General features: G+C 42.6%; 1 protein-coding gene across 2 annotated transcripts in view; it reads left to right on the top strand.

Moving 5' to 3' along the window:
* AGPAT4 (1-acylglycerol-3-phosphate O-acyltransferase 4) overlaps window positions 1-12,465 on the top strand; it is a 182,309-nt gene that overhangs the window by 111,266 nt on the left and 58,578 nt on the right. For both annotated transcript variants that reach the window (XM_077292801.1, XM_077292800.1), the window contains exon 4: window positions 5,151-5,312. In XM_077292801.1, the coding sequence (XP_077148916.1) occupies window positions 5,151-5,312 (162 nt within the window). The remainder of the gene's footprint in view (window positions 1-5,150; window positions 5,313-12,465) is intronic.

Here is a 12,465-nt window from a genome sequence, read left to right as displayed (position 1 = left end):
TCCAGAGAGAATAATGTGGCCCCAGAGAGAATAATACAGCCCAATAGAGTACAATACAGCACCATAGAGTATAATGTGGCCCCATGGAGAATAATGTGGCCCCATGGAGAATAATGTGGTCCCATAGAGAATAATGTGGCCCCATAGAGAATAATGCAGCCCAATAGAGTACAATGCTGCCCTATAGAGTACAATGCTTCCCCATGGTGTATAATGCCATCCCATAGAGTATAATACTGCTTTATAGATTATAATGCAGCCTCGTTGAGTATCATACAGCCCAATAGAGAACAATACTGCACCATAGAGTACAATGCCACCCCATGGAGTATAATGCCACCCCATAGAGCATAATGCCACCCCATAGAGTATGATGCAGCCCTCATAGAGCATAATGTGGTCCCATAGAGTATAATGTGGCCCCATAGAGTATAATGCAACCCCATAGAGTATAATTCCGCCCCATAGAGTATAATGCCACCCCATAGATTATAATGCCACCCCATAGAGAATAATGTGGCCCCGCAGAGGGGGAATGATAGGAGACGCGGAGTCAACTGACACTCCTCCATCATTGCTTTCAACTGTACAGTTCTACAATTGAATGTGGGGGCTGGAGTCGGCACTGGCATCGGGCCCCCCTGACTCACAGACCCCATAGCGGCCACGTGGTGTGCTGCTATTAATTATTATTATTATTATTATTATTATTATTATCAGCGGCACTCCACTGGCTAGGGGCCCCTTGGGGCATGGGAACCCTAGGCAAATGCCTTGTTTGCCTACCCTTAATGCCAGCACTGGGTAGAGGGAAGAATGGATTCAATTACATTTCAAGAAATTCCTGATGCAGACATAACACATGTAAAAAAAAAAGAATTTAATTTGAAAAAGAATGGCTTCTACAAATAGATAATGATCATAAAAACTAATCAAAATCTACAATAGACTATCTCAAATGGCAAAAGCTAAAGGTTTTACAATGGCCTTCACAGTCCCCTGATCTGAACATTATTGAAAATCTGTGGCTAGACATCAAATAGCAGTGCATGCAAGATGACCCAGGAATCTCACAGAACTGGAAGAATTTTCCAAGGAAAAATGGATGAAAATCCCTCAAACAAGAATTGAAATACCCTTGGCTAGCTACAAAAAGCATTTACAAGCTGTGATACTTTCTAATGGGATGTAGATCTATTTGTTGTGTGTTATTTTATTTCTCATGCTGGCACAGACATTATTGCATATGTTGTATCAGACTGTGACTGAAAAGAAAACAATGTCTTTCTCTTTCATAGCTAATTCTTGCTATGGCAGACATTATAGAATTGTAATAAATATGGGCATTACATTCCAGAATCTTTGTTCTCTCTTCTCTGCTGGTTACCTGTGAAGTTTCCTTTCATTTTGCATATTTACCTAAATCTGCTCGTGGCTAATGCAAGAGGAAGACGTAATTAATTTGCTCTGCCAAGTGCTACTACCTATTCCAGATGGGTTATAGCATGGAATTGGATGCTCATTGCTTACTCCATATTTTAGAAAGGATTGTTGTATGCTACAATAAGGTTTGAACCTGTGAATTAAGTACCAATAAAATTCCAAAAAAATATTGGATCTATTTCGCTTGGGCTTCACACCTTTAAAAAACCATTACAGATTACTTTGGAAATTACAACTGTTTATATGGCTGTAATTTTTTTATGTTATAAAATTCTAGTGTTTTTTCTAGAACAATTATTTGGTAATTAAATAGATTTTAATTAAGTTTCTTGCTAAAATATGGCTACCGTATATATACAGATATATAGAGATAAAATAGATTTATAAATTGGCGACCTGCTTATGTGTATGCTTGAGTACTCAGCACCAGATTTCTAAATGTGGCATCCTAAGACACTCTTTTCTATTTCATATTTGTTATACATTTCCAAGATTCCCAGCTTACCATATCCATGAAATACATATCTGAAAATGATTAATTGATCCATTGATTATTCACACAATGATTATATCCCAGCATACACAGTATGTGTATGCTCAATTAGCCTAGTTCTATTTTTCAGGATTTCTTCTATAACCACTGACTATAGCATTACTAATCTGTTTCTTAGCAATTATCATGTTTTTGGCAACAATGTACAGACTTCTAAACACATGCTTGTGGTTCCACACAAGGGGCATTTGAATACATTGCTAAGAAGAATCTAACTGTCGAAGATATTTCTTACAGTGCGATTTATAAAGTGTATGTTCACCACTGAACACAATTTTACTACCTCTAAGTCAAGAAGCTGTTGAGTCACTTATCCAGCCACCACATCAGAAATCTGTTGCCACTGAAGGGGAGTCCTGCAAGCCGCCTCGTACCTGATGGAACATATGTGACTTTTCTTTTGGTTAGCCAGCCTGGCATGACATCATTGGTGTGGTGTGATGCACATGTGATGTCACACTATGCCGGCTAATCAAAAGAAGAGCCACCGGATGCTGGCATGTAAGAGATGGTTTGCAGGCCACCCAAACGGTGGCAACAGATTACTGACACATACGCTGGGCCGGGACCTGTGAATCCATTCTCACCACCCAGAGGCATAGCTAGGGGTTCAGCTCAGGGGTGGGAGCGAAACATCTTAGTGGGCCCCAATCCAAGTAGCCCTGATTACAACTATGTTGGAGCATCCTTATTGTTGGTATAGGGGAACCTCTGCAGATGACAGTGATGTTACTGAAATACATTTTAATACAAAGACTAACACCACCATATGGTGACCATACAGATGTAGATATTAGTCTTGTAGAACATGTAAGAGATTACAGTACAGATATAGTCAGTGACTTACAGCTGATGTTTTTCTGATGGAGTTGTTCAATTTTCCAGTTTTTGCCATCTGGCCCAGACCGACATGACACCTTTTTCCAGCCATGAGTCACCTGCAAATAAAAACAAAGACACATTAGACTTCTCACATTTCCAGCACTGTCCCCATCTTTTCCCAACCTGCTCAAACTCCTCATCCTGCTGATACTCCAATATTGAGCCATTGCTGCCATATATGTCTTTATTAGTGCACCTGCTATATGGCACCAAAAACAGTGCTCCTCTCACTGCCCAAAGTAGTAATTCTTACTACTATGCCCCTTACAAAGTAAGTGCCGATGGTAAAATCGCCTCCTAGAATATATGGATGCCCTGTGCAAATTCTCTTGAAAGCAGTGTACACATTTTGCCCTTAGAAAGAGAACATGCTCCCATGATCAACTTTGAAAGTCACAATACTCTTAGTGCCTCTATAAGAATACTGCTTTGGTACTTATTTAACATTTAATAATATCTGCTATGCACAGTATGATGGGCCCACAGTTCCCTATACACAGTGTGACAGGGTCACTGGCACAGTATGTGAGGGGAGATATGTGTCATGGAGATTGCTTTCCTCCATGATCTAGAAACCCATATGTTTCTATTCAGCATGATATGTGCTGAAGGAGTTAAGTGGCCATGTTATGGGTGGGTTTTTAGGTGAATAGGTAAGAGATGAGTGGGATGCCTCCTCATTATATCTCCACCTCAAGGGTGTGGCTGGGGAAATAAATGTCCACCCAGAGACTTTAACCCACGTGTGCCTGTTTCTACCTCGAAGAGTAGCTAAGTGAGCCAATCTTCCACAACAGTATTATGGGCCAACAGATCCTCTATACACAGTATAATGGGTCAACAGTACCTCCTATACACAATATAATGCCCCCACAGTTTCCCTATACACAGTATGGTGGAGCCACAGCTCCTTTATACACAGTTTGATGGGTGGGTCCACAGCTCCCCTATACACAGTATGATGGGCATTGCTCCCCTATATACAGTATAATGGGCCCACAGCTCTACTACACACAGTATGATACCTACACAGCTCCTATTCACAGTATGATGTCATCACTGATCCCCCAAAACAAAGTATGGTGATCCCCAGAGTAGTCCTCACTCTGTATAATGGCCACCACAATATTCCCCACATTATATGACGACACTCACGGCAGTCAACAAACTGTAAAATGGCTCTGACTTTAGCTCCCACACTTTATGGCGCTATAGTAGCCCTAACACTGTATAATGTCCCTCACATTAGCTCCCACTTTGTATAATAGCCCCCACATTAGCCCACAAACTGTATAATGGCTCTCACATTAGCTCTCACTCTAGATAATGGCCCCCACACTGTATGATGGCCCCTGTAGTAGTCACCAAACTGTATAATGGCCCCAACATTTTATGAGGGCCCCACAATGTATATGGACTCCCCTCCACCTATGTATCAGGGGTCACCATACTTAATTATGCCCCCACAGTAGCCCCCATAATGTATGCTGTATGAGGGGCCTCCATACTTGACTATGATAACCCCACAGTCACACCACAAGTTTTAATTAAAATAAAAACATCATATACTCACCTAACTCACGATCCTGATGTGTCCACTAGTGTTGATGTCATCATGTCGGAGCACGCACAAGACACCATTGCACCGCGTCTTTATTACAACATCTGGCGTGTGCGTTGGCACCTTGGCCATTGCATCACCCTGCTGTTCTGCAGACCGGAGGCTTAAAGCGACCTAGGGTCTAAAGAACAGAAAGTGATAGTGCTTGGAAATCATGTCACTCTGCTCTACCGCACAGCTCTGCGCATGCTCATATAGTTTTGGGTAGTGGTAGCTCCAGGTAAGCCTCTCTGAGCAAGGTACCAGGGCAACCGTCCTCTCTGCCCCTTGGCAGTTACACTACAGTCACCGCCTCTAATATTGACTCACAGCCTCTGTTATAGTCTAAAACAGTATCGACATACAAATCCCTGCCTGCCTATTTGTACTCTTATAATGTAGTGAGACAAAGAACTGAATATTGGCAAATTTCAGCTTTGGAGCCCACATTGTTGTAATCTGTAGGTTTGTGTTCTCAGTGGACATGCACTGTATATTGTCACAAGGTAATTCATTACATTTTTGACACCGTCTTTGATAAAATATTGTAATAGCCAAAATATGTGGAATGTTTTTCATCTCTTATACTTGTGACAATTTTCGTAGGTGACTCCTATAATGAAGAGATATCTTGAAGATTTCACAAACTTACTTTTTATTTCTTGTTGTCAGAGCTCAAAAGTGCTAGCAAAGAAGGAGCTATCGTACGTACCTGTTATCGGCTGGATGTGGTACTTCTTAGAGATTGTGTTTTGTAAACGAAAATGGGAAGAAGATCGAAAAACTGTTGTGAAGAGTTTACAAAATCTTAGGGACTATCCAGAACATTTTTGGGTAAGTTAATTCTAAATTAATACTGATTGACCAGTATTTTTTAGATCATCCATCCATTGATTACTACCTTAGGAGCTTTCAGAAGTAACTTTGTAGCCATTTTGCATTTTAGAACACACTGTTTGAAGATTTCTCAATGTTTCAGGCTTTGTAATACTGTATCTCTCTTGGAGTTTGGCAATAATTAATTGGTACAGTCATGCCTGAAGGTTTTTTGCACCCTTGAAATTGTTCCAGTATTTCTCCCAGAAAATTATTACAATTACTGATATTTTGTTATGCACATGTTTATTTCCTTTTTGTGTATTAGAACAATACAAAAAAACTGATTGAAACAAAGCCCCGGAGAGTTCTGAAGTGGCCAGTAATGAGAATGAGTCCAAGTCTTAATCCCATTGAACACCTGTGGAGAAATTTTAATCCCTTAACACCATATGATGGATGTATCCGTCATAGGTCTCCTCCTCCTCTTTGGTGCGGGCTCCGGTGATGAGAGATTTGATCAGCTTTCATGTGTCCCTAACAGCTGTGGGTGGAATCGCGATCCAACCGCTGCTGTTAATCTGTTAAATGTCGCGGTCAAAATCCGACGGCGGCTATTAACATGGCTGTGCCAGAAGCATGTCTTTTCTCCGCCCATTGATCACATGACTGCAGTTCGCTGATGGGTTGGCATGACAACCTGGAGTCTGCAGGAGACCCCTGTGGTTGTCATTGCTGAACTGCAATGAGCGCCACCTCGTGGTTGGCACTCTTAACAGTTGAGCATTTTTGTTAGGCTTCTTTCACACTTGCGTCGTCTGGCGGCCGTCACAATGCGTCGGTGCGACGTATCGACAGATGCGTCAAAAATAGTGAAAAACAGTTGCAACGCATTCAGTATTTCGATGGATCCGCTAGACGGTTCCGTCGAAAAACTGGATCTGTTGCATCCGTCTTGTCCGTTTTTACCATCCGTTTCATCCTTTTTTGACGGATCCGGTTTCCATGCCTAAAAATGGGAGTCTCCCAAATGTAATTGGCTACTGGAAAATAGGGAAACCTATATATTGACTGTTTTTACACCCCATCTTTGACAGGGTTTAGAGAAAGTGGCAGAGATGGAAGGAGTGCTTGTGAAGATTGCAACCATATGTTCTGATGTTATTTTTGAGACCAATAGGCTGGCAATAATAGTTCGGGAGAAGGAGGCAGCAGCCTGGCACATTTGGGGGTTTGGCCCCAGGCCAGGTTTATATAGATTTGGGGCTGTCTGGCCAATTGGCTACTAAATCCTGATTCTGAGCATGCTCAGTGTAAAAAAACTTATTCCAGCCCTGGATTCCATCATACGACGTGTCACGATGGATCCTGCGTCCATAGGCTTCCATGCTAGCCAACGACGTATGCCGCAGGATCTGTTGCGACACGTTTTTCTGATGCAGACAAAAAACGTTACATTGATTGTTTTTTCCAGACGACGGTCCGCCAATACAAGTCTATGGGAAAAAACGCATCCTGCGGGCACATTTGCAGGATGCGTTTTTTCCCAAAACGACGCATTACGACGGAGGCCAAACGATGTAAATTTGAAAGTAGCCTTACACAGAGCAGGACTGGTACCCTGCTATGTGCAACACAAGCGATCAGAAGATTGCAGCTTCTGGTCTCCTAAAAAAAACTATTGAAGCCACTAAAAAAATAGAAAAAAAAAGTTTTAAAAAATGTTAAAAAAATATATATATATAAAAGTTCAAACCACCCCTTTTTGCCCCATTCAAAACTAAAAAAAATACACATATCTGGTGTTACTACATTCAGAAACATCCTATCAAAATATAAAAATAATTAATCAGATCGGTAAAAGGCGTAACGAGAAAAAAACCCAAAATGCCAGAATTACCTTTTATTGGTCGCTGCAACATTTCAATAAAATGCAATAATGGGCGATCAAAACATCGTATCTATCCCAAAATGGTATCAATAAAAACGTTGTCATGGCACTCAAAAAATAAGCTCTCACCCAGACCCAGATCCCCAAAAATGGAGGAGCTACGGGTCTTGAAAAATGTCACCATTTTTGTTTTTATTTATTTTTTTTTTACAAATTTTGAATTTTTTTCTCACCACATACATAAAAAATAACCTATACGTGTTTAGTATCTGTGAACTCATAATAACCTGGAGAATCATATTTGCAGGTCAATTTTAGCATTTAGTGAACATGATAAAAAAAAACAACAGTTCTGGAATTGCACTTTTTTTGCAATTTCACCTTACTTAGAATTTTTTTTCCCATTTTCCAGTGCACGATATGGTAAAACCAATGGTGTTGTTCAAAAGTACAACTGGTCCTGGAAAAAAACGGTTCTTGCATGATCATATTGACGGAAAAATAACAAAGTTATGACTCTGGGAACAAGGGGACCAAAAAACAGAAATGCATAAACGGAAATACCCCTGGTCCTTAAGCGCTTAAACTTGCTGTTGAGAGAAGGCACTGTGATAGAAATATATATATCATGTAGATCTCACTTGTATGTATACTCCTCTATAATCATATATACTCATATACTCACAGCTAATATATACATTATAATCAATGGTTTAAAATGGCTGACATGAACTGATATAAGCCAGACAGATTGTATGGGGTTTTCCATCTCAAAAGCGGAACTTGGGCCAGATGTCCTAAAATAATGCCTAGAATATAGCTGAATCTTGCTGAAACGGCAGACCAACAGTGTCAGATGTATTAAGTGCTGATCAGATGTCTCAACTCTGTCCTACATGCAGAGAGCTCAATTCTAGTTGCTTGGTCAGCAGTCATATGAGCGTTAATCACAATATTCCATATATGTTTAGATAACCAATGACAGAGGAGCTAGACAATATGGTAATTAACTAACCACCCCTAACAACCCCTAACCACTCCTTTCTATATGCTATCATAAAAACTATGTATGTACAATAAAGTATCAGTATTGATGGAATGTTATTGACACAATGATGTTGCAGTCTCATTCCTTGAGCGCTCAAAATACTCAGTCTAATTGGGAGCGGATGCAGCACACACAGGGATAAATTTATCCAACCCAAATTTCCATATCAAATGGCGCCCAACGTGGGGCATGGATGAAACGCACACGGGGATCCTGCTGACCGGAGATACGGAGGTGTTAGCCACAGCCTTGGTTCATGGGACGGAGACTGCGCATCTCCATAAGTAAGGTAAGAAAATGTTATCATCTTACCTGAAAGTCCCCTGTGCCCAGTCCAGGTCTATACCTCTTGCCGGTCAGGTGTGGTCACCACTGCATTTCCCAGGTAGTGTAAAAAGTCCGAAGCCTGAATCCAAACCCTGGGAGGTGTCTGCTGTGTGCCGTGTATGTGTTCTGTGTTTGTGTAAGATCCGGGAGAAGGAAGGAAAAGTGACTTTTGTTTGTGGTGGCTGGGTAACAGACCGCAGGAGGTCAAATCGCTCGATAAGTTATTGCAGGATTCCCGTGCATAGGAGGAACAGGTAGTGTTCCAGGGCAGGTAGTCCCATGTTCCAGGCACGGGTAGTGATAACTTTGAGGGCTACTGCAGATTCCCGTAGTGCTGGCGATCCAGTTAGGACGACCGGACCGGGGTGGTAGATTTCCCGCTTGTTGTGCTTCTCACTCAGGCGGCCCGGGCACAGGATGTGTCCAGTGCGATTGGCAGTAGTCTATTCCCAGCGCAACCTGCACGTGTCACGGAATTTAAAAGGGGCATCTCCCGGATTGTCTATCTGTTTGTCAAGTATTGCTGCTTTAAAAGCATGCAATTGTAAAAGAAAGTTTTGGTTTTTTTTTCTCTTTCTCCTGAACTTCCTCTTTTCCAGCAGCTGCTGTAGCAGATATATGCATTGTAAGTCACACTGTCACATCTGTTTTTTTTTTTTTTTCTGACTGTTTTCAGCTGCAAATGGCTGAAATGCTGGCTATGTGTAGCTTTTTGTGAAGAAGTGAAACAAATTGTATCTATTATTTTTGATGCGACATACGTGTTTTCAGATACGTGATTTTAGTGACATTGCATGCAATAGCATAAGAAAAGGGGAAGTGTGTGTCTCTGACTGCGTTAAGCGCAGAGAGAGGGGAGAAGAAAAAAATATATATTTTTTTTTTTACTCTTTTGAAGGTCTTTATTCTGTTTTTTTTTCATATTTTTAAGGTTTCTTTTTAAGTTTTTTAAGTTTTCCAAAGTTATCCTTTCTGTCTCTTTATGTTTTTTTTTTTTTTTAAAGAAAAAGTTTTTTTCTTTTGCATCAAAATTTTGACTTTTTGATAGTGTACTAAGTTTTTGACGGTTTTATCGTTTTGGGGTTTTTCTGAGTTTTTTATATACTCATTTTTAGAAGGTTTTTTTTAGTGTTGTTTTCTTTTTCCTTTTTGTGTGTTTTTTATTTCATTTTTTTGTTTTTGCCATGGGGAATAAAGTGGCCAAGCAACAGGAAAATCTTTTTATTTCCTGATGAGAAAACAGCCCCCCAGATAGTGGCAGAATACGAAGGTGTTAAGTATGTGAAGAATTTTGGAAGGTATAAAGTACGTGAAATTCATAAGAATGGCAGATTTCAAGCTGCGGAATGGCAGATTTCAAGCTGCGGAATGGCAGATTTCAAGCTGCGGAATGGCATGACGTAGAAAGGAAAATAAGGGAAGTTAGCTGATGTTAAATTGCTGAATGCTAAGTACATGGTATGAAGTAGCAGCAGAGCTTACATCGTTTAGGTGGTACAGAAAGTTATGTGAGCAAACCAGGAAGTGTTTTTTTTGTGTGTATAAGACGGGAGATATCAGATCAGTGCAGTCTGCTTTTAGCAGAATCCATGGTATAGGTAGTTATTTTTGCACAGTATGTGGTGCGCCCCGTCTCTCCCTGCAGGGAGAAGGCCTCATTGCTCCACTCTATTGTTCTCATTCTTCTCTATCCTCCTTTTTCTCTGTCACTCTTTCTCTCCTCATTCTTCTCTCTCACTCTCCTTTCCTCTCCTCTTTCTCCACACTTTTCTCTTCTCTCTCTCCCTCTCTCTTTCTCTCCCCTCCACACCTTCCATCTTCTCCTCCCTCTTCTCCTCACCCATCTCCACTCCTCCTTCTCCACACCCATCTCCACTCCTCTCTTCTCTCTCTCTCTCCTCCTTCTCCACTCCCCCACCACACCTATCTCCTCCTTCTCCACACCCATCTCCACTCCTCTCTTCTCCTCCCTCTCTATCTCCTCCTTCTTCACACCCATCTCCACTCCTCTCTTCTCCTCCCTCTCTATCTCCTCCTTCTCTTCCTTCTCCACATCCATCTCCACTCCTCTCTTCTCCTCTCTCTCTCTTCCTTTGTCTCACTCATCAACCCCTCCCCCTTCTTCTTCCTCTTTCTTCCTCTTCCTTGCCGTCTGGGCCAACGCCCAATTCAAACAATGTGGTGCTTACAGCACAAGGTTCCCCTTCTATGCCCCTGGCATTCACCTTCACCCATTCACCTTCTTTCCCCGATATCACAACTGGCAATGGCTGGACTGTCCAGCCATTGCCAGTTGTGATATCGGGGAAAGAAGGTGAAAATCCCCCCCTGCAGTGGGCAGCCCTCATACACATCAGGTAGCAGACAGCTCAGCCCTGGGTGCAGAGGGGGAGGACTGATATCACCATGTATTGGTAATGTACAACTTCAGCACCGGTCAGAGCTGCCTACATTCACACCAACATGAAACTATAAGCCTAATCCATCATAGCTTCAGCAAGGGGGGAGACATCCTCACATGAAAGAAAAAGAAAGGCAACTTCTAAGTCCAAAATCAGCCAGTGTATGACCCCAGTACAAGCTATCACAACTATTCCTCTGATGAAGATGAAGAGGGAACATCATACATGCTGTCCAGTACTAGAAAAAGAAACCCACAGGCACCACCATTACACTATGTGCACTGCACTTCAAGTCAGATGACAATGTTCCAGACCCAGGGATGCATCCCATGCCATTTTACCGAAGAATGTAGCAGAACCAGCGAACATATGCAGCCACCTGGAATGATCCCTTGGCCATACATGGAAATATAAGCAGGTGATGCACTCTGGCCAATCATGAAGGAACAATTCAAACTTCCAGCAGAATTAGATGTACACGCTTGGGAGTCAGGGCCACAGCTAATATAACAGCTCAGAGAGTGGGCCAAAGGCAGATTGGCAGGACAAGCCAAAACCAAGAGCCAAGATAAGACAGAGTCTGTAAAGAAGTTTCATGGCAGAGTAATGCAAGTATTCCAAGACTTGGGCTTCACCATTCATGACCAGATACACAGGCAAATGTTGGCACAGGCCTTTGTGCATGGACTGAGACAGCCAATTAGGAAACCACTGATAGTGGCTAGGCCTGAGAACAGGTCAATGGCAATGGATTGACCCAGCAAAATGTTTTATGTGAGCCTAGGAGACTGTTTATTGCCGATTGTCACCAAAACTGCCGCTATTATAGCACCACAAAGAGCGCGAAGAAGGAAATGGGTGCCGTGCTGCTGAGACGCCGGAAGGGGAGCCAGAGGTGAAGATGCTGCAAAGTGCTGATCAACACACCGGAAGAACCGCTGCAGACTCCAGAGAGGAGACACTGACCTCAATAAGGTTAGCAAAGGGGAGAAGCTATGTCGGAGCAGGGGGAAGAAGTGATGGCAGATGCAGCCACAGCCCCTGTAATGCCCCAAGACTTTGGGTTGGATGCAGCCGCCGGTCTCATGGCACCCCCGGGCCTCGTCACTGACGCACCTGCAGGCCCCATCTTACCACCGCAGCTTCAATCAGCAGGCCGGACCCCGCTGCCGCTACAGTACCCATCGTGCCATTGTCCACAGTAGCCAAAGGGACCGAGTCCCAACCAGGAGTGCAGAGGACGGCCCCTCTCATGGTGACTACTAACCTGGAAGCGCAACCACCCTACAAAGACAGAAGAAGTGTCAAGTGTTACATCTGTGGCAAGTTTGGCCATTACCGGAACCAGTGCAAAGGACCCACACCCCCGAAGTGACTGGAGCCATACAATCTGTTGTGAACTCTGTTTTTGGGCTCCCTCTTGTGGTCACAAGTGGTACTATGTGAGTGCTGTCTTTGGGCTCCCTCTGGTGGCTCTTTGTGTCAATCTGCAGGTCTGAGGCT

Source organism: Ranitomeya variabilis, chromosome 2, assembly GCF_051348905.1.
Source record: "Ranitomeya variabilis isolate aRanVar5 chromosome 2, aRanVar5.hap1, whole genome shotgun sequence".
In the NCBI taxonomy this organism is placed as follows: Eukaryota; Metazoa; Chordata; class Amphibia; order Anura; family Dendrobatidae; genus Ranitomeya; species Ranitomeya variabilis.
Note: the sequence above shows the minus strand (reverse complement) of the source record. Positions and strands in the feature narration are given on the sequence as shown.